The 21,715-nt window shown below is 40.7% G+C and overlaps 2 protein-coding genes across 2 annotated transcripts; both read right to left on the bottom strand.

Annotated features, from left to right (window-relative positions):
• Positions 1-157: 157 nt before the first annotated feature.
• LOC119492578 (kinesin-like protein KIF27) lies at positions 158-11,074 on the bottom strand. The gene is made up of 15 exons (XM_037777111.1): positions 10,774-11,074; positions 10,063-10,269; positions 8,823-9,811; positions 7,840-7,983; positions 7,555-7,713; positions 7,159-7,379; positions 6,053-6,174; positions 5,748-5,885; positions 4,645-4,862; positions 4,055-4,117; positions 3,652-3,822; positions 3,321-3,512; positions 2,991-3,218; positions 2,174-2,372; positions 158-2,048 (listed from the first exon to the last, which is right to left on the bottom strand). The coding sequence occupies exons 1-15, from the start codon at positions 11,072-11,074 to the stop codon at positions 1,456-1,458; spliced, it is 3,945 nt and encodes a 1,314-aa protein (XP_037633039.1). The 3' UTR covers positions 158-1,455.
• A 1,295-nt stretch (positions 11,075-12,369) lies between these two features.
• Positions 12,370-20,872, bottom strand: c8h9orf64 (chromosome 8 C9orf64 homolog). The gene is made up of 7 exons (XM_037779091.1): positions 20,737-20,872; positions 19,439-19,644; positions 17,120-17,267; positions 15,432-15,544; positions 14,570-14,713; positions 13,601-13,796; positions 12,370-13,480 (listed from the first exon to the last, which is right to left on the bottom strand). The coding sequence occupies exons 2-7, from the start codon at positions 19,625-19,627 to the stop codon at positions 13,251-13,253; spliced, it is 1,020 nt and encodes a 339-aa protein (XP_037635019.1). The 5' UTR covers positions 19,628-19,644; positions 20,737-20,872; the 3' UTR covers positions 12,370-13,250.
• Between the last annotated feature and the right edge of the window lie 843 nt (positions 20,873-21,715).

The following is a 21,715-nucleotide window of genomic DNA, read 5'->3' on the forward strand; positions in this document are numbered from 1 at the left end:
TGTTTTACATTTTCTGTAGTAGAAAATATTGTTTTATCCAAAGCTTTTCTGTACACATTGTGTTATCAAAGAGTTTCTCCAAAAAAGTAACCACCCAAATACATTGTAAACTTCACAACAAGTATCATTAAACGCTCACAATAAAGGCAAAAACAAATGAATCTTAGTAAGTTTAATACCCATATAAAAAAATTATAATTTACACAGCAATCAACATATAACTACATAGTGCACACAGATATAAAGAATTTGTATCAAAAAACAAATGCATAAAAACACTGCCAAGCTTTATATTACTGTTTACTGGCCATTTTAAGTGCTAAACAGTGCTGAAACAGTGAAAGACAAGGCACTTCCCTTCACAAGGCACTATTTGATTACATTTAACAAAAGGTTGAAGAACACATTTTATCTAACTTATTGTATCTTTCAAACTAATAGTGTTTGTAAAAAGGGGAGAACCAATTTAGTGGATGCAGTTGGTGATAACCGTAAAGTGAGATACTGTATTATGACTGGAGAAATAATATCAGAAAAGTGCTGCTTTTTGCATTAAATACCCCATTTTTACACAATGTACACATTTCTCAACCATGTTTTATGTCTTTATATCTAGGACAAGAGCATGAAATTTAAGATCCAATTGAAAATGTGCAGTGTTGTTTTTGGATGTGGCAAGAGCTGAAACAAAAATCTATAATCACAAAATGGGAAGTTTCTCTCTATTTTCCAGTGTAAAAACATGGCCAAGTTATTGGAAATTCCTCTCTGTAGGTGTCATTTATCAGGTTAAGTCTGTTGTCATGACAACACTGGCCTTTCTTCTCTGAATGAATGGCAAAACTCCTCAATAGTCAGCATAGACAGAATCTGGGAAATCTATGACCACCATGGAAGACGGATAAATAGAAGGTCAGTGCTATGACGAGAGACTGAACTGGTTCACACTGAAGACATTTCAATATCAACCACATTTCAGTCACTTTCTTCTTCTCCTCCGTACATGAACTCTGCAGTTCTCCTCTTTTGTGGTTTCACTATTTGGTGGCATTACATTGACAGCAGTGTGGGCATGTTTAACAAAGGACAATTTATAAAGAAAAAACTGAGGACAAAACCTGCTTAACTCAACACACATTCTTCTCATTCTGTTGTATATTGTGAATATGGACATGCATTAAATATACACCAGTATTTTGAGTAATTTAATGGGCTTGTGTGGTGCTTCTCACTGACCTCAAAGCCCCACAGGGTCCTTAAATTACGTATTTTCCAACAAACAATACATGAACATTTTCACAAGATACTCAAGATGAGGGGAATGTTTCATTCACATCCAATGAGTTGTTGTCATAGCTTATTCATGACACATATTTTCCTCTGTTTGTTAGCACCCAACTGGAATCTGATGTACACACTGCTGCTCCCAAGTGACTCATAGGCACAATCATAACATCATCTGTCAGAGTTTCTGGACACTTCTATGGAGTCCTCTAGTATTGACTCAGCGCTGGTATCCACAACAGACTGTCGCCTCCTTGTGGCAGAGCTACCGACCTGCAGGTCAGCTGGGGAAATCTGTCTCAGCTCTCTGCGACACAAACGGACTTGTGTCATCTCTAAACTTTCCCCGAAGCGACCAGCCCCCCTTTCACTCCTCCCCTGGGACTGTGTGCGTGTCTGGTTGTATTCAGGCATGTTTGTCGTTTTACGTGCTTGGAGGTCAGAAGATGAGGAGGGACGGGGGGTTTGGTGTGCATGTCTCTTTTTGTCTGTTTGCTCAGAGTGTATCTTTGTGTATGTTGTTGCAATATGTGTCCTTGTCTGTACCTCTTCAGTGTGCGTGTGGGGTTCGTTTGCACTTGCGTGTATCTGCACATTGTGTGTTTGTGTGTGTGTGGGCTGATCGTCGGGGTGTAGGGCGTCACTGACAAGCTCTTTGAGTTTCTTTTTCAGCTGCCGGCTGGAGCTTTTGTAGAAAAACAGCTCTTTCTCCAGATGCTGCAGTCTGTCTTCGATAGCCTGCTGTGCCTCTCCTGAACAACCCTCTAAACACACACAAGCACAGTGAGACAACAGTAAATGAAACAGCAATGCTCATTCAATTTCTGTGCAAATATCATGTATAGGGCAAAAGGTTTCACGTTTAAACGACTTTGTCTAATTTCCTCACCTTTAAGTTTCTGCAGCAGCAGCTGGATGTTGTTTTGGTGATCTTGGTGCTGCTGGGTGAGCCTGCGGTCTGCATCCAGGGCCAGGCGTTGCATGGCGACCTCCATCTCCCTCAGCACCGCCTCTTGCTCTCCAGCTTGAAGCTCCAGCTCTTCACAATGCAAACGCAAATGGCGCTCCGCCTCACGAAGACAAACAACCTGGAAGGGTCGATAAAGGTGGGAGGGAGCCAGCGAAACACATTTCATTGCACATATAATTACCAAGATATTGGCTGTACGTTTGTTTACTCTCACACCTGCAGAGAATAATTACGGACAGAGCAAAACAGCTGGGAGTAATCAAAGCTCCCGGAGAAAAGTTGATATGGTTCATTATGGTATTAATAGGCATCAGCTGGAAAGATGCAGGGCACCGGAGGGAGCTTTAGGGGAGGTATGATTTAATTAGCATTGCAGAAATAGTGCAGCTGCATTTCTGACTCACAGAAGCTCATCACCTGGAGAGAGAAGCAAGCGAATGTAAATAACGGAGGAAGAGAAGAATATAAATCTCCAGCTGGAACAGAAAGAGAAGACGTCAGGATTCACTTTCCATCTGACCCTGGTAGAATTCTTTTTTATGAATAAATAGTAATAAATAAATCATTTTAGCAAAACGCAGCCACCAGACACACATGTTTACTTGAACATAGTAAATAATAGGAAAGATAAGGGAAAACAGAGAAAAGGAAGTGAAAAGAAACTGGCATGGAGAGCATGCAGGCTTTGTATCCATATATTGTATATATCCATATGTGTGCATGCATTTTATCTAACCTTGTTGAAATATTTGACGAGCAGCTCCGAAGCCTCAGGTGGCTGGAGCCCCTTCAGCTTCCTGATGACATCACAGAGTTGGGCGGGATCAGAGCTTTGTGACTGATGCAAATAGGAGTCTGTGATTAGCAACTGCTCTTGTTTGTCCTGGATGGAGCGGTTTTTAAACTCCAGAGCTGCGTCCAGAGCTTCAATAGCTTCTTCCAGCTGAAGCAGGGAATGCTCCTCCTACATGGATACACACACCAAATCAAAAAGATGCACACCAATGAACAATAAAATTCATCAAATCATATATTAAACACACATACAGTACAACGTTTTTCTGACCTTCACAGTGAGCAGTCTGTTGTCCTTCAGCTGGCTGTCCAGAGTGTCTCTCCTTTTTCTAAGCGCGTGTCTCTCTTTCTCCAGTTCTTCCATGGTGACTCCTCCAGTCTGCCTCACTCCGCTGCTGCTCTGCAGCTGCTCCTCCACAGACTCCAACCGCACCGACACACGCAGCAGGTCCTGACCCAGAGCCTGAAGTCATTGAAATAAACCTCAAGATTCCAGCTTTAATAACACATGTTGCCCTAATCCATAAGAGCCACTGATAAACAGACTTGTCACAATATTTGCTAAATCATAATAAAAACCACAACCACATATAGAGGCTGACCTGACTGGAGCGGAGCATCTTGATCTCCAGTTTGTTTTTCTGTTGCACACAGGCCTCTCTGCGCAGGAGCACCTCCTCTCTCCTCCTCAGCTCCTCCTCCAGCTCCTGCAGCTCTGCTCTCTTCTGAAACACCCGCTCCTCCTCTTCTTCCAGCCAAACACAGTCACGCAGCTACGGTGACGACAAGGAGGAGCAAGGGAGTATGAGGAGGGGAAAAAGGGAGCAGAGAGGGGGAAGGGGTGAAGTAGAAAGGAGATGATAGAAAAATGAAGATAAGAAGACAAAGAGGTAGAAATAGTAACATGGGAAGGAGAGGTTGCATACAAAATAAAAGCTGTCAAAATGGAAGGAGAAAAAGCGAAACAAACTTTTTAAGAATTTACACAGTTACAACAATGTTTACCTTTTCCTTTAACTCTTCCTGGTTATTCCTTTTGCACACAGTCAAATCTTCCGCCCTTTGCTCCTGTAAACAGACACACAAATATTCTGAGCGTAACCTCTTGCAATATTGCATTTCCCAATAACTCAACTCAACTGAGATGATGTGTGGATGATATGCATACTTCTACCCAGGTTTAATTTGGACCTAGATTTAGTCAAACTGGTCTTAAACCAGTTGATAAAACCAGATTCATATTCAAACCCAAGTTAAACGAAAGTTAAATATTAACTTGAACCAAAAAGGTAGGCATAAAAGCACTGACAAAAAGTAGCACCCAGAGCCATCAACTAAAGTTATTTTTTAACTATTTGTTACACAGTGTGGATTCACTATTGCTTCTCCACAAAGTTTACTAGCTTAACTGACTGTGGGATATCAAAATTATCATAACTGTGTTCAACCTTTTTTTGGGGGGGGAATTTGCTCATTGTTCTCCATCAACCAAAAAAAAAAAAAAGGATTTTAAAAGTTTGGATCAGCAGTGCTGACGTACAGCTGTCTAGACAGCATGTTTGATGTTACTGTGTTCATCAATCATTACAACTAACCCCATTTTGGTCACGTTCTTCATTGTTGTTGTTGGTCTCTCTCTGCTGCCGGAGGCTGCTCTGAAGCTGTGATCTCTGCAGTCTCATGTGCTGCAGGCTGCGGTACACCTCGGCTCGGACCTGCTGGCTCTGCATGGAAAGTCTTGCCAACACGCCGGCTTCTCTGCCACTATCACCACTGTCCCTGCCATGTCTGCCCACTGCTTGGGTCTCCTTGTCTGTCAGACAAATACACACATTTAGAGACGCAAATATTGCTTGAAATTAGAGATAACACATACGTATAAATACATTGTCAAAGGTTTTGAAACAGCTATGTTATGATTCACTGGTGTTGTGCAGTTGTTGCCTGGAGCTTCAGCCATCAAAGGTAAAATAAGAATTAGCTTGCCCATAATGGTAAATAATTTAGTACACAATTATAATCACAACAGGGTTTGAAGAGACTTCAAATCTTCACTTAGACCTTGGTTTAGAGGGCTTCTAGCTGCAACAGCGTTGTTATTTCCATTTGCCTCTCAGGCCATCTCGGCCCAGGGTTTCAATCCAACCTGTGGCCTTTTGCTGCATGTCATCCCCTCTCTCCCCCGTTCATAACTATCTCTCTCAATATCAATAAAAAATGCAAAAAAGCCCCCAAAAATAAAATGTTTCCCCAATATTTGGCAATCTATGAAGCAGCTGAGGCATGTACTGTATCACTGCCTGTCTGAGTATACTGTTTTGATCATTGCACTAGGGGGAAAGTCAGAAATGATCAAATTCTATACATGGAGGCTTTAAACAAAAAAACAATTACCAGACTAAACTCCCATAATAATAATGTGATTGTCAAATTATTACTATAGGCTGGTCATGTTTATGTATTTCTACTATATCATCATCAATAACACTTTGTCTTTCTCTCTGCTACTGTTACTGCCCTTGAACTTCTTAATTCACTCAGCAGACTGGACAGGAAAGGTTTGACCAACCTTGGCTAAAACAAACAAATCAGCCCAAAATGTCCATTGTGACTCAGTATACCAGGATGAGTAAAACTACAAGTTAATAGACAGGGGAATGGTGGAATACACAGAATGTATGTATGTACATAAACACACCGGTTTTGTTGAGCTCTTTGATGAGCTCCTCTTTCATGCGCATGTTTACAGACAGATCTTGGATCCTTCTCTGAGTAGTGCTGGCTCTTAGTCTTGTCTTCCTCATATGGCTTTGCTTGCTGTAGTTTTCCTTGGTCCCTGAGAAGACATAGCAGCTGACAATATGAAAAGGAAACAACTTCTTGGATATAAAAAAACTCCTTGGAAAGTCACAGAAGAGCTCTGAGACAGGAAAGCATGCCTGTATCAATACAAAAGGACAAACAAAAGACTTTAAAATAAAGCCAAATACATATAAATCATACCTGTGGCTTGCTGAGGCTGCTGTACTGATGGATTTCCATCAGACGTTTGGTTTGGTCCAGAGTCCTTCTGTATCAGAGCTGATTTCTTCTGCCGGCTGGTCCATGTTCGGTTTAAAGAACGCCTGGAGTAACGTCACAATATTTGATTAGGCAGATAATTTCAGATTAACTCACTGCTGTAAAAAACACAGATTGTCTGAATGATAAATTATTGATATGTGTGATATTTAGGTCACTTTTTGTATTCCTGCATCACATTGGAAACAGGGTAGTATTAGAAGAGAATATACTGTATATATTATATATTAACAATGTATGTTAGAGCCTGGCATTAATGGCCAAACACGTCAGCTCTTTTTATCTTCTTTAAAATCAGTGCTACCTGCTACATCTTCACAATGTGTCCTTAGGGATGTCACCTCCCATATGCCCAAGAATTCACATTGCATAAATTGGGAGGCTGGGACGAACACCAAGACCAGGTTTTTGACCAGTTTGATCCGCACAAGGGCACAAATTTGTGGTTATTTAGAAACAGTATTTTGCAACAGCTTGGCGCTGGCTGCATACATTTTAATTAATTAACTACATTGTACATGCCATGTGTAAAGCATTGCACTTACATGCAGGACTAAAGTTGGAGCCTGAAGATGGAAACTGGAAACTTTATTATTATTATCAAAATTACCACAATTAAAACAGCATTTTTGTTGCTGTCATTTTAATGTTTCTACTAGTTTAAACATGTATAACAAAAAGTGAAAAGCGTAACATGCAGGGTTTGTGTGATTTGTGAGAGGTCTACTCGGGTGCACCAACTAAAGTGACAAGTGCTTTGTTGACCTCGTCTGAACAGACAAGTGGTTGGAAATGCAGTCATCCTTGACACCAAAATTGTAGTGTGTCGCTGGAGTGACAAAAATAAAAAGCTCTCTACTGTGCTTCTCTTCCCACGTTGGTGCGTGGAGGTCACTGCTCTACAAAACGAGAGCAGGTGGGGAATAAATGTTACCACGCCTACTGGCTGAAATTGTATTTGTTTGTAGTGAATCACTGGTGGCTTGACAATGAAAGAAGCAGTAGGCTTGTACTATACAGGCTCTCACCTAAATCCTATTCTGCCCACAGAGATATCATCATCCTCCACCTCCTCCTCCTCGTCCTCCTCCTGCTCTTGATCCCTGTCTTTGCTCTCTGCTGCCTGTCGTTTTATGAATGGACAGTACACCTCATCCTTCTCCTCAATCTCAGCCAGCAGGAGATGACTGCGCATCTTAAAGGCTGCCATCACCCTCTCCAGTGAATAGGCGGGCGGACTGGAGTGAATCTAAAAACACACACAGGCATTTGGACAGATATATGCACAGCCATGAACATATGAGTGTATGGAGTAACATCGTTTAGTACTTACTACAAGCAAAGGTCAAGTACACACACACACACACACACACACACACACACACACACACACACACACAGATGAAAACAGTGCAGCAATGTACCCTCCTGGGAGGTCCGTGTCCATAGCTGTGTCCGATCAGAGGGACACTGTGGGGTCTATTGCCTGAGTTCCCAGAAGCCCCTGAGGTTGCACCCCTAAAGGTCACGAGGTCGCTGCGAAGACGATTGATCAGGATCTGCTGGTCCACAAGTTGTTCAGTCTGAAAACATTCACACACACATGTGCACCTAGATGTTTTATTTGCAGATAACCTACAATGCTTACTGTGTTGGTGTCCTTTTCTACAGTATTATAGAGCTGCACTCAGGACTCTCCTTCTCTTCACCTGTATACGATTACGTTCCTTTTCTTCCTCCAAAGCCTGAATGTGGATTTTGCGCTCTTGAAGAAGCTTCTCTACTTCGTTTTGGACCTGTCTCAGCTCTGCATCTTTCTGCTCCAATAGCTGTTCCTCTATGGTGAGAGCTTCCTAAGAGAGAGAGACGGAGAGATTTCTGTGCTTATTTGTTTTACCTTTACTTGTAGATTTCTTAAAATGAGTTCAGAAGCCCTCTTTTTTATATTCTAAAAGTCAAAATAGCTTTATTGTCCTTGTAACTATGACTTTTAATAGCATTGTCTCCTATTAGGCAATAAAGGACATCACAGTGGCCATTTTAACTTGTAATAAAGGGGAATACACAGGTGTAACTAATAACATTAAAGGTACAGTGTGTAGGATTTGGCGTCATCTAATGGTGTGGTTGCAGATTGCAACCAACTGAGTTCCCCTCCGCCCAGTCTTCCCTTACTAAGACCGTGGTAACGTGAGCCGCAGAGTGCAAAACCATGGTAACGCCGTTCGCCTCTCTCAGAGGCCATCCTTACCATAATAACACTACTTTAGGAGCAACGGAAGTCAGACGGCGGCTGGCAGTACCACGGTTTAGCACTGTGCGGCTCACATTACCGCGGTTTCTAAAGCGTGTCAGAGAACTACGGTGGCCTTCAGGTAACGTAAAAATGCGAAAGGCTTTCACTAGAGCCAGTGCTTGGTTTGTCCAAACTGGGCTACTGTAGAAACATGGTTGACTGTGTGAAAAGGGCCCGCTCACTATATAGATATGAAGGGCTCATTCTAAGCTAATGAAAACACAATGATTCTTAGTTTCAGGTGATTATACACTAATGAAAACATCATTATTATTATTATATTATTATACTAATTATACTAATATTATATTAGTTGCTAATAGATCCTGCAAAATGTTACACACTGTTCCTTTAAGATGGCTTGATTCTATTCAGATGTGCAGATGTTACCATTACCTTGCATTTGTTGAGTTCTTCTCTGAGCTTTAACATGGTGACATGGTGGGGTTGATCCTTCTCATCATCAACTTGATTTGAGTGATTGACCGCCGTCAGTCTCTCCTGCCAATCCTGCAGCCGCTGCCTAAAAGAATGACTTGAAGCGAAGTTAGGGACATCTGCCAGCAGGACAGCAGCTTCCTGTGCCAGGAGGCAATACCGCGACGGTTCCTCTTGGTTCACCTTCTTATCTGGATCAGACATCCTCATCTGACTGGGCTGCCTGAAGCTGTCCACCTCTCCAGCTCCTCCACCTGTCCTCTCCCTTTCCATCTCTCTCTCCTTGTCTTTCAGCAGCTCTCTCAGTGTCTGCACTTCATACTCCAGTTCTCCCAGTCGAGCCTCACCAGGGTCCCAGGTGGTAGGACATGATTTCACCTCTGTATGAGCAGATACAGCTCCAGGACGGTTACGGATGTGACGAGCCTTGGATGCAAACTGCAGGACGCTCAGAGTCTCAGCTACACTGTGGTGAGAGGGGCTCACACACGCCACCATCAACGTGTGAGCGGTGCCTCCCAGTGAGTCGCGGAGGAGACGGGTGATCTTGGCATCGCGGTACGGTATGTGTGCACTGTTGCAGCTGTTGCCACGGCGATTTCGACCCGGGTCAGAGAGGGCACGGATGACATTGCCCAGTGCGAGAAGGTCTGTGTTGATATGAGCAGACTCTTTGAGTCTTGTCCCAGTGTTTCCAGTTTTCCCAGCTCGCTCTGAGCCTGCGAGGTCAACCAGGCAGAGTTTGGAAGAGCGGGCAAATTTTAAGGAGGAGCTGTTGGTGCTGCTGTGGCAACGCTGGATAAGCTGAAGGGTGAGGATGGCGTGAGAGCGACTGGAGTGCTCGTTCATCCCTGTGGTGCCAGTGTGGCGCAGGGCATTGCCCGTCTCTAGAACACCTAGTAACTCCTCTGCTGAGGTCACAACTATCTCTTTGGCTCCCATCACCACTGAAAACACAAACAAAATCACACAAGGATCTGTTTTAAAGAAACACTTTTACACAGAGGTGGAATATTACTTTCTTCAGTGGGCTGCAAATCCAATGTACAAACTGACCAAGTCCAAACTTCGCATTTTGTGATGTCTGAACGTCCTTTTTTGAGGAAATCCTATGAGCTCATTCCCTTAATGTGCACTCTATTTTAAACATGTAGAAATAATCATATTTGCATGCCAGTCAAAAATATATTTGAATCACCTGTGTTTCCCCTCTCATCCTCTCTGATATGAAGCTCTTTATGAATGGTGTGCAGCTCCAGCAGGTCTCGCAGTTCCTCCCTGTACAGCTCAATATATGAGACCCGCACCGTGGCTTCCACACCATCACCATCACCATCCTGCCTCTTCTCCCCCAGCAACAGGAACACATCCTGGGCCACACGGTCAATAATCCCTCCCTCTTCATCTGAGAGAAGGAAGAAAGACATAAAGTATATACGATAAGATAAGATAAGATAAGATATTCTTTTATTAGTCCCGCAGTGGGGACATTTGCAGCGTACAGCAGCAAAGGGGATAGTGCAAAAAACAAGATGCATCAGCTAACACAGTAAAAAAGAGCTAAACAAAGTGTAACAAAATATGAACCATTTAAATAGAAGGAAGTATAAAAATAGGAGCAGTATATACAGTATTGACAATAAACAGACTATTAACAAAATTGCACAAGTGGAAAATGATATTGCACAGTGAGAATGAAATGAAATTCTACCCCTGAAAATATGAGGTTATTGTCAGTTTTGGGTGTGTAAGTGTAAGTGGTCTACTGGGAGCAGAGCTGGCTGTGGAGTCTGACAGCTGCAGGAAGTTGCAAAGACCAGAGAGTGAAACATTAGAAGAGACCATATACTACAAAACTACAAAGATCACCTTGAACATACAGTAAAGATGCCCTGATGCCACAACTTACCCAGGAGGTTCCCTCCTCCGAGTGTGTATGTCTTCCCTGAGCCTGTCTGTCCGTAGCAGAAGACGGTGGCATTGTGTCCGTCCACCAGGGACTCCACCAGCGGCTGGACGCAGGACTCGTACACCTCGTCCTGGCTGGCTGTCGGTCCAAACGCGTGGTCGAAGGAGAAGAGTCGGTCCGAGCCGAGCATCACCTGAGAGGAGCCCGGGACCAGCCGCACACACACCTGGTGGTTGTGGAGGACTTCTCTGGGGAGCAGGGGCCGGACACGGAGCGCCACCCGGACACACACCTCGCTCATCACGGGGAAGCGTCGCTCAGGAGTTGAGGTGAAACTTTTTCTATGTGGATATACGATATAAACATGAGCCAATGAGCTACATTTTACCTAAACAACTCGTCTGATACTGGTCTAGTTGTGAGTTTAACTGTCGTCCTCGTCCTCATCTGTTGTGTTGTTGTTAACTTGGGTCCATCTCCCGTTTGTTGTCGCTGCTCGGTTGCCCGGGAAACCGCCGCCTCCGCGATGCAGCAGCAGTAGTGATGTGTCGGTCCCGAACGAGCCGGTTCAAAGAGCCGGCTCTTTTAAGTGAACGATAAAAGCCGGCTCCCGTCCGAGAGACGTTTTTTTCTTTTTTCTTTAATTAATTCAAGGCAGAATGATAGGACGATATTTTCAACACCACGGGCACTCCATGCGGTGACTGTGACTGAATGTTGTGTTAATGATGTCCAATCAGGTGATGACAGACAAGGATCAGACCATCAAGCAGGAAGGGGCGGGGGCGCAGGGCGCGCTGACGGTCTACAGGTACAGAGCAGGAGGGAGAAGAGCAGAGAAAGAGATAGAGGAGTGTGGTGCGCGTATAGCAGACAAGATGAGTGACAGTCAGAAACAAAGCAGCATGTAAAATGATGGTATTCTGGAAATTATAAGGTTTGGTATATTTATATTGAATGATTTAAGTGATATATGTGCACACATACTAATAGCTCAAAACAGCGCTAAATTTGGCTGAACTATAAAAGGCAGAAGTGGTAAAACGAAGAGCCGTTTGGGAGCCGAAAGATCCGGCTCTTCTTGGTGAGCTGAGCCAAATGATCTGGCTCACTAAAAAGAGCCGAAATTCCCATCACTAAGCAGCAGTAGAAGAAGAAGAGAGCAGAAGAGGCGTTCAAGAGCCTTCATGGAGTGGCGGACTGAGTGGTCCATGAAGGCAACAGCGCCACCCTCTGACACACATACGTAGCTACATCAAAACATATGTAGGCCTACAAACAAGAGTATTGTAAATAAATAAATAAATAAATAAATAAATAAATAAATAAATAAATAAATAAATAAATAAAAAATGTGGCATTATAACACAAGGACACTCAAATTAACAAAAAAATGATGATGCAACTTCATAGCCTATTAATTATCGACGTTTTCATATTTTTTTCCGAAAATATAAGTACAAATATAAAGTTAAAAAAGTGTTTACATTTTTCTAATTTATATATATATATAAATTAGAAATATTTACAAAAGAATATCCACTATCCAGTTTATACTTTTTCCTAAAAGGTACCTCTTGTACTTTATTCTATTTGTCACCAGTTAACCATGTTTTATTCAAGTTAAATCTCTCAAGAGCAAAAGTTACATCTTGTATTTTATTAATGATATTATGATATTGTCTGCAAACATGATATAGATATATTCTTTATTGTCCTTTTCCATTGGAATTTGTTGCCACAGTCTGTACAGAGCCTCGCATGAATACATAGGATACATTTATTGGAGGCTGATGCTTCTTCTCCTGCATGCCTTTTCTTCCTCTTCCACTCCTCTTCCTCCACCCAAACACTAGATGCCACTACATAATTTGAGATATAGAATATTTAGATAAAGTAGTCACACATTCCAGCTGCTTTTAGCTCACACAAATACTGTTTTTTTCTTACTTAACTTTGAACTTATTCATTTGTGATCATTCAAAACATAAATCTCTTCAAAAATTAGAAAGACTTCCTTTATGAGTTTCCCTGCAGACACAATGCTTTTACATGAGCAGCGGATCATGTGAATACCGACATTAACAATATCTAATCAAAATATTTAATTTTCACTGTTTGCCGAGTGTCAGCTCACAAGTTCAAGCCGCTGCAGATACGCCAATGTGTCCATCATTGTATGTTCACATACAGTATGATCACTTGCTTTTCATTACAGCAAACAGTTTGTTAGAAAATGTTCCACATCAACAGTAAACATTTTAATTGACTGCAAATGGACAACAGTGTTACTACCACATACACCAACAAGCTACATTAAAGCTTGTCACCTGCTTCCATTACAGTGAGAGAGAAGCCCACTTGTACATATATCTGGCACAGAGACATGACTGGCTTTATCCCAGGGAAAGGCACCGATGCCAAGGCTGCACGCTGAGAAGTGCAACCTACTGCATGTAATGCTGCCAGCCAGTGTGTCAGTAGTAAATACAGCGTGTGTGGTGTATGGGAATGTGGGCCATCTCTTTGTGGTGCTGCTTGGCGTAAGGCCACAGGTAGAAGTCGATGATTGCCGAGTTGATGTGACAGGTCTGTCCGTCTCTCTCCTTCACCAGCTTGCCAAGGCGGTCTTTGATCAGCTCCACAGACCAAATTGAACAACCTCGGATCTCGACCTCTCTCCTGTCCCCTGAGCTCAGCAGCTCCCCTGAAAGAAATGGGAGACAAACGCATAACACACACACACACAGAGAGAGAGATTATACCTGACTGTTTCTAAATGACTCATTTCTTTATGACCAGAGAAACACATTCACTCCTGTCTCACCGTTGTTCAGCGCCTGCATCAGTGCGTCAGAGTATCGTAGTGCTCCGAGGTAGACGAGAGCCTGAGGGACCCTGTAGTCTGCAAACATGGTGAGCCAGTCCATGTCGATGATGTCACCCTCTCCCCTGGCCTCCATGACGCCCCAGAAATCTGCCACCAGGATCTGGGCTCGCTTGTAGAACGAGATTCTCTCACCCTGAAACACACACTCTGCTCATACCATATGTGCTGTTCGATCCATTGCTTTTTCATTACTAGACAGATGTTCTTACACAAAGACAATATCAATTTCGTATTAAGTCTGTTTGTTGTTTTATGTAAAACTGTTTATGCTGCTGTCTTGGCCAGGACTCCTTTGAAAAAGTCATTTTTAATTGCAAGGGGAAATATCCTGGATAAGATAAAGGTAAAATAATCTAAAATCATGGCAACAATGCATGTGCAAAGTGTATAATTTGCTCCTTCACTGACTGTATAATGTGAATTATGAGCATTATTGCCACACTGTCTCTGGCCAGGAGATGGAACTCTCACATCACATTTATCTTAAGTTCTCCAAATGCATAATTTATCTCAGATCACATACACCTCCTATGTGCTTTCGAGATGTTTTACACATTTTGTATATTTTTTAAAATACTCTGAATTCAAAGTGTTTATACAGTTCAGTATAGTACACTCATTGTACACACAATGAATTTGAGAGAAAAACTGAAGCACTGTAAAATCTAAAAGATAAAACCAAATGTTGTGGAAGTTACTATTTGATAGGTTTGTAAATGAACACATGTCCAACCAGAAATTATGATTATTTTAGAATATGAGATGTAGTTAACATTTTAATCATTGTCATGGCTTGACCGTGAGCTTTGCAGGTAGTAAAAATATAAAATTTCAAGGATGCTTCATGGGAAAATATCTCTGGCAAACATTAAATATTCCACAACTTCAATCTTCTCTAACTCTAACCTCATATGTAGCTTCGTCCCTGTAGGAAGGAATCTTCTCCACGATGAACTCCATCATCTTCCGGGCGTCGTTCCCGGCTCGGCTAATAAAACTCCGGAAGCTTCCGCCGTGTTCCTGCAGCACGCGGCCGCCTTCAGTGAGCACCTTGTTAGAAACATCCAGAATGTGATGTGTTCAAATTTAACAATTACGATGAGTAGAAGGTTAAGAGCTGCTTTCATACTTTCAATTTCCACTGATCATACAGGGTATACAGTTCAGCTAATAATGTAGCACAGATAGACATTAATTTTATGAGCTTTAAAATTAGTTTTTCTTATTTAATATGAGAAAAAAAATGCAGTGAGACATAATCTAATAAAATCGAATCCGTCATGTAACATGGTATGTAAGGTTGGAAATTATTTCAGTATTATTTTCACTTTTGTAAATAACATGTGTGACTCTACATACAAAGAAAAACAAAAGCACACAGAGACTACAGTATATGATCTGAGCTACGTAATGTACTGTATGTAGGGATGCTATAATACACTGGTTATTGATAAAGTGTATCTTCTTTGTTCAGAATCTATTGACTTGAGAGATGAAATGATACATCCTGTTTTTTTAACCACATCTGTTTGTCGTTATATTGAAAAGCACTGCTTTTGTTTTGTGCAACGTAAGTGCTGAGAAGTCTGTCTACATGGGTTCACGCAGAAGCTTTGCATGTCAAACACTAAGTTTTAAACATAAAGTAAAAACACAAAAGTATCCATCGTAATACCAATGTAAAATCATCGAAGCAACTTGTGAGATTTGAGGATTGTTACATCTCTAGTGTTATGGATATGGGATATTAACAAGATAATGTTAGAACCTGGTGGCGCTCCTGAAGCATGGGCATGGGTGTCTCATTGTCTGATCGAAGGACATGTCCCAACTCCTCCACACTCATCTGAGAGAAGTACTTCGGATCAGTGATGGGTATACCTGTGGACAGCGATGGAAGAAGTATTCAGATACTTTACTTAAAAGGTGCAGTGTGTAGAATTTTGCGACGTCTAGTAGTGTGGTTGCAGATTGCAACCAACTGAGTAGCCCGCCGCTCACTTCTCCCTTTCAAGACTGCGGTAAAAACCATAGTAACGCTGTTCGCCTCGCTTAGAGGTGATCCTTACCATCAAAACACTACTTTAGGAGCAACGGAGGTCAGATGGCGGCTGGCGCTACCACGGTCAGTTTCACAAGCGTGTCGGAGAACTATGGCGGCCTTCAGGTAACGTAAAAACACGAAAGACTCTCTCTAGAGCCAGTGTCTAGTTTGTCCATTCTAGGCTACTGTAGAAACATGGCGGATTACATGAAAAGGACCCACTCTCTATGTAGATATGAAGGACTCATTCTAAGCTTACGAAAACACAACAATTCTTAGCTTTAGGTGATTATACACTAATGAAAACATAGTTATGAACTTTATATTCTATTTCTGCTAATAGATCCTCTTACAAGTAAAAGTCATGAATTAAAAAAATGTACTTAAGTAAAAGTGCAGAAGTAATATCACAAAATGTACTTAAATAGTGTACCGGTACTAATCATGCAGATGAGTGTGGAGGAGTAAAAAGAACAATATTTCCCTCTGAAATGTAGTATAAAGTAGCATAAAATGTACCTCAAATGTGTACTTGAGTAAATGTACTTTCCACTACTGCCTGTGGAGTGAATGGTTTATCTAAACAGGAAGTGCTGGAGAGACACTCAAGCTACTAAGTTATGAAGTTATGGTATGCTATAATAACTATATATAATAACTATATAACTCCACAGCAGCCAGCAGCAGCTCAAAAGACATAATTTGTTCTGATCTCACGCTGTGTCAAACCCTCGAGTTTCACACTCTGGAGCAAAGCTACCTGAGCTTTTCTGAGAATCTCTTGTAATTATAAAGGCCACAGCGACCACACATTGAGAGCACTATTCCATATGAGACATAATTGATTCATATCCGGAGTCATTCACGCTAATTATGAATGATGCACAGGCGCATGCAGAGCTACAAGCAATTTCCCAGCAGTCCAAGTTCAAGTAAAGGGCACATACACAATAATTGGTAACAGCAGTGCACAACAAAAGCACACAGAAAAGAGGAACAAAAAGAGCCTTGATTATACATCTTTCTCTCCAGAGATGAAGCTGCTAACAAAAAGGATAAATCAATCTAAAAAAGGCAAAGATGTCATGTAACACTGTAAGAGCATGGCTTCACCTTTTCTTCATAATTCTGACATTACTATCACCCAGATGTTTTTTTTTTTTTTTTAAATCGGGTTTATTTTCTGTGCAAGTTTGATGAATCCTGCAAAGATGTTGCCCACCACAAATGTAAGTATCAGCTATGATGCATCACCTTAACTTTGCACCTGACAAAAGAGGTCAGTTGTGTGCAAGCTAAATCAATGTCCTATTAAACAAAACAATACATTACTTTTAACCAAATCAAAATGTTGTTGTAACATCTCTTTAACCCAGCACAAAACTAAACTCATCCTGTATACATGCTCTCACCTTCCTCCATGGCCCTGGTGATGGCAGCACACAGGGTCATGTAGCCCGTGTACGTGGTCCCTTTATAGGTCACCTCACACTGTTGAATTTCGTCCTCTGGCCAAAAGGAGAAGTTCATGGTGTCGACCACAAATACCCAGTTCAAGGCCTGCGTTGTGGAAAAACACAAATTAGACTTCTACCAAAATACTTAAACTGTGCAGTGAGCAAGCAGGCAGTCACTGTACTAAAAACACACAAGACCCCAAATGTGTTTAAAAAGGTTTCTTACTTCCCTCTTTACAGAGGAAGTTCTAGGTAAAAACATTCAATTCATCAGTTGCTGTCTTGAATAATTATTTTCCTGATATCTGAGTAAATATCTGTAATAATTAACTGCTCAGCTGTGATGACATTATTTCCCTTAATTGGGCTTTTCATCCATTCGTGGCCAGTTGTCATTAACCAAGTATTTAGAGTAACCTCATTCTAGACCGCTGAGTCACTTCTGATTTGTTCAGCGAGGAGGAAGTATTCAGATCCGTTATTTAAAGAACAGCGTGTAGCATTTAAGGGGGATCTATTGGCAGAACTTGAATATACTATTAATAAGTATGTTTTCTTTAGTGTATAATCAGAAAATAAGAATCATTGTTTTTTCGTTAGCTCAGAATGAGTCGTTTATATCTACATACAGACGGGTCCTCTTCACTGTCATGTCTAGAAGGTAACCCTCAAATTGCAAAAACTTGCAAAAAACTTTTGCGAGACTCGCTGCATGACGACCTATCCTAACTTTAACCAATGAAGGTCAATGCCTAATCTTAACCAGTTTGCGTGTCACCTTCTAGACACGATCCCTCTTCATGTAGCTGGCCGCTATGTTTCTACAGTAGCCCAAAACGGGCAAACCAAACACTGGCTCTAGATAGGGCCATGCGCGTTTTCTCGTTGGCCACAGTAGTTCTCTTACATGCTTGGCACACGGGAGAAGTTTCAGTTGGTTGTGATCTACAACCTCACTGCTAGATGCTGCCAAATCCTACACACTGCACCTTTAAGTAAAAGTAAAAATACCATAGTCTAAAATGACTCCCTTACGAGTAGAAGTCCTGAATTCAAAATTTTCCTCAAGTAAAAGTACAGAAGTATTATCAGCAAAATATGCTTTAATATTAAAAGTAAAAGTACTCATTATGCAGAATGGCATCTTTCAGAGTTATATTATTATAGTATATTCCATTAATCAGTTTTTACCACTAACTAACACATGTAAAAGCATTTAAATGTTGTACTTTGTCAACGTGGAGCTACTTTTAGATACTTGATACACCACTTAATCACTGGGTAGATTATAGTGCTGCATCATATCATATAACCATATCAGATGTTTTTTTATGTAAAATCTTAATCAGCAAAGTGAGTAGTACCAACAGTGGTCAGTTAAATGGAATGGAGTAAAAAGTACAATATTTCCTCAGAAATATGGTGGCGTAGAAATATAAAGTAGCATAAAATGTAAATCCTCAATAATAAACTACCTCAAAATTGTACTTCAGCACAGTACTTGAGTATTAAGAGCTTCTCAAATTGTATAAAGTAGTTGACTATTTTTAGCATTTTTCAACACAGGATATAAGTCATGTGTTAACTGTCATTAGCAACAAATTAGAGCTGCAACGATTAATGGATTAGTTGTGAACTATTACATTAATTAGCAACTATTTTGATAATCAATTAAATGGTTTGAGTAATTTTTTAGGAAAAAAGAAGCCAAAATTCTCTGATTCCAGCTTCTTAAATGTGAATATTTTCTGGTTTCTTTACTCCCCTACGACAGTAAACTGAATATATTTGAGTTGTGGACAAAACAAGACATTTGAGGACGCACCTTAGGCTTTGAGAAATACTGATCGACATTTTTCACCATTTTCTAACATCTTATAGACCAAACAACTAATCGATTAATCGAGAAAATAATTGACAGATTAATCGACAATGAAAATAATTATTAGTTGCAGCCCTACAATGAATGATTATGTATTGATTGCTTACATGATAAAACACTACATTAGGCAACACCACGTCTCATCTTGTCCATATTATTAGCAGGATTGAAGATATTAATTCAGAGCCCTCTTTTAATTAATTTCTATGTCTTACTGGAATTTATGCAGTGCCTCTCCATGCCTGGGTCCATAGAATCATTACCACCTGTCACATTATCCATGCAGTACTGCTGTTGCCACTGAAACAAATTTCTCTGTTACATGTGCTTCACTTCTCATGTTTACTAATAATCTATTTCTCGGAGTGGCCCCCGACTGTTGACAGACTCCCCTGGTCAGAGGTGGGTGCTGGAGCTAATGGATTCCCCTTCTTCCAGCCACTGGCCTTCAGATCGTCACTGTGTCGGAGTTTGTAGAGCATCTCTGCCACCTTCTGCACTCCTTCCTCCTCCACGAACACATCCCGACTCCGCTCTGCTATGAGCTGCCCAGACTCACGAGGAAACAGAGGTGGCTCCATGATGGACACTGTTACTACTGAATGGGGGGAAAAATACACATGTAGTTACACAAGCATATATAAATACATCGCACAGCAGTGCCTACATGAATCTAAGGCGATAACTAGAAATAATGATCTGTTTCCTTCATCTGCTGTGCATTATTAAAAGTGTTACACATTTATTTGCGAGGGCTGACAACTTAATTTGTTAGTTGTGCGATTTTCAGGTGAGTTGAGCATGGCAGTTCTTTTGATTGACAAGTCTTGCTTCTAATCAGACACATTACAGACTTCAGGAGCAGCTTTAAAGAGCATGCATGGGTGGGTACAGGGGGAGATGTGAATGCCGGTGCCCTTTAAAACACCAATATCCTACATACATCTCTGGGGAAGTGCCATTTTAAAGATTGTCTCCCTGCATTATTAGATCATTCACAATGAAAATGCATCATCAAGATGGGAGAGATGCAACAAGAAAATCAGAGCTGGTTTTCAAACTCCATTTACAGTGTTTTAGGGTCTCTTATCCCATGTATAACCAGGAGTAGAGTGCACAAAACATAAAAGCTCTGCACACAGGACCATCTCTGACCAAACCCCATTATTAAAACCAAAAAAAAACTAAATTATATCCTTCTCTGTCAACCTCTAAAAGCTGCCTAGTTTTTTTTCCATCTATCTCAAGTGTGCAATGGGCTGTGTGTTAATGATGTGTTCCCTATCAGTCTGATAATAGGAAACTGTGACGCACAAACATAGTGGCCTAGCTGCTGAATGAAATTCATTCTCACTGCTCTTTCTGTGGTGAGTCACATGATTTACTCTCCACACTGACATTTCTTTTTTTTGTTTTTTTTTTAAATAGTTGTTTTTAATGGAAAGAGGAAAGAGCAGTATTGTGCGTGGGTCAATGAGATATACCCAGGTGAATCACGTCATAATGCTTCACTGAAAACTGGACGAGCAAAGTGCATGTAGGAGCTGACTGTGGAGTATTCAGACAGTACCCAGGTTTCTTACAGTGCATTGGTTGTCAACTCCATCTTCCTGTTCAGCGACAATTTGCATGCTTTTTCATTTTAAAAAAATATTTAAAATGATATAAATGGATGTTTTACATAACTTACCAATCAATGATTCAGAGAAAGGTACTGCAAACTCGTGTTGCTTCGTGTTTCTTCCACTACCTGGTTTGCAGCTGTTGACCAATCAGAGCCTCCGTTGCTGAGCTCGTCACAGGCTGATAAACCAATCATAAAAAGCCAAGAGAGGAAACCGGAAACAACAACCATTCTGTTATTGACAAGCAAAAATCTATTTATCTATATTAATTTATATATTTATTATAAATAGAAATTATATTATATTATATAATTTCTATTTATAATAAATAGAAATTATATTTTATTATATATGTTCTGGGCCAGTTACCGCCCTAAACAGCATACTGTTAGAGGAACAATCCGTCCAGTAACCATCCAATAAACATTCAATTAAAGTTTAACACCTATCATGTAAGTGAACAAGATGGTGATGTTTCCATAATCAAACAAGAGATCAGTTAGTCGACTGACAGAAAATGAATCTGCAACATTTTTTTTATTTTTTTTATAACAAATTGTCTTTTTTTTGTATGCACTATAAATATAGTTGTAGTAGTGTAGTTTATTTAGTGTATTCTAATATTCTTTATATTGTATATTCTATAGATATTTATCTCTAGTGTTATGTAGGCTACATTTCATTTACTGTTCCTGTGCATTGCCTGGATAACCTGCTGCTGTAACTGTAATTTCCCAAGAAAAACTGCCAAACATTTGTAAATTCCTGATTCTTTATTTTGAAGATTTGCTGCTTTTCTTTGTCGTATACGATAGCAAATTTAATATTTTTATAGTCTGGACAAAACAATTTGCAGATCTCATTTTGGGACAAATCTATAAATCACTTAGTCCAGAAAATAATCTACAGATTAACAGGTAATGAAAACTCTTGACAGTCGTAGCTTTTAAAAATAACATGTATGAAATTGCAGTTGGGCTGTCACCTAAACAATCACATTAGCTTTTAGCCCAAATGTCATCTGTGCACAACATGTATGAAATT

This window comes from Sebastes umbrosus, chromosome 8, assembly GCF_015220745.1.
Source record: "Sebastes umbrosus isolate fSebUmb1 chromosome 8, fSebUmb1.pri, whole genome shotgun sequence".
Classification (NCBI taxonomy): Eukaryota; Metazoa; Chordata; class Actinopteri; order Perciformes; family Sebastidae; genus Sebastes; species Sebastes umbrosus.

Excerpts from the sequence above, each read along its gene's own strand:
- c8h9orf64 (XM_037779091.1), bottom strand. The coding sequence starts at position 19,627 with ATGGAGCCACCTCTGTTTCCTCGTGAGTCTGGGCAGCTCATAGCAGAG. Across the intron at positions 17,268-19,438 it reads CAGCACCCACCTCTGACCAG|GCCTTGAACTGGGTATTTGT; the intron begins GGGAGTCTGTCA and ends TCCACAACGCAG. Across the intron at positions 15,545-17,119 it reads CACCAGGGCCATGGAGGAAG|GTATACCCATCACTGATCCG; the intron begins GTGAGAGCATGT and ends CGCTGTCCACAG.
- LOC119492578 (XM_037777111.1), bottom strand. The coding sequence starts at position 11,074 with ATGAGCGAGGTGTGTGTCCGGGTGGCGCTCCGTGTCCGGCCCCTGCTC. Across the intron at positions 3,823-4,054 it reads AGGAAGAGTTAAAGGAAAAG|CTGCGTGACTGTGTTTGGCT; the intron begins GTAAACATTGTT and ends TCGTCACCGTAG. Across the intron at positions 2,049-2,173 it reads GCTGCTGCAGAAACTTAAAG|AGGGTTGTTCAGGAGAGGCA; the intron begins GTGAGGAAATTA and ends GTGTGTGTTTAG.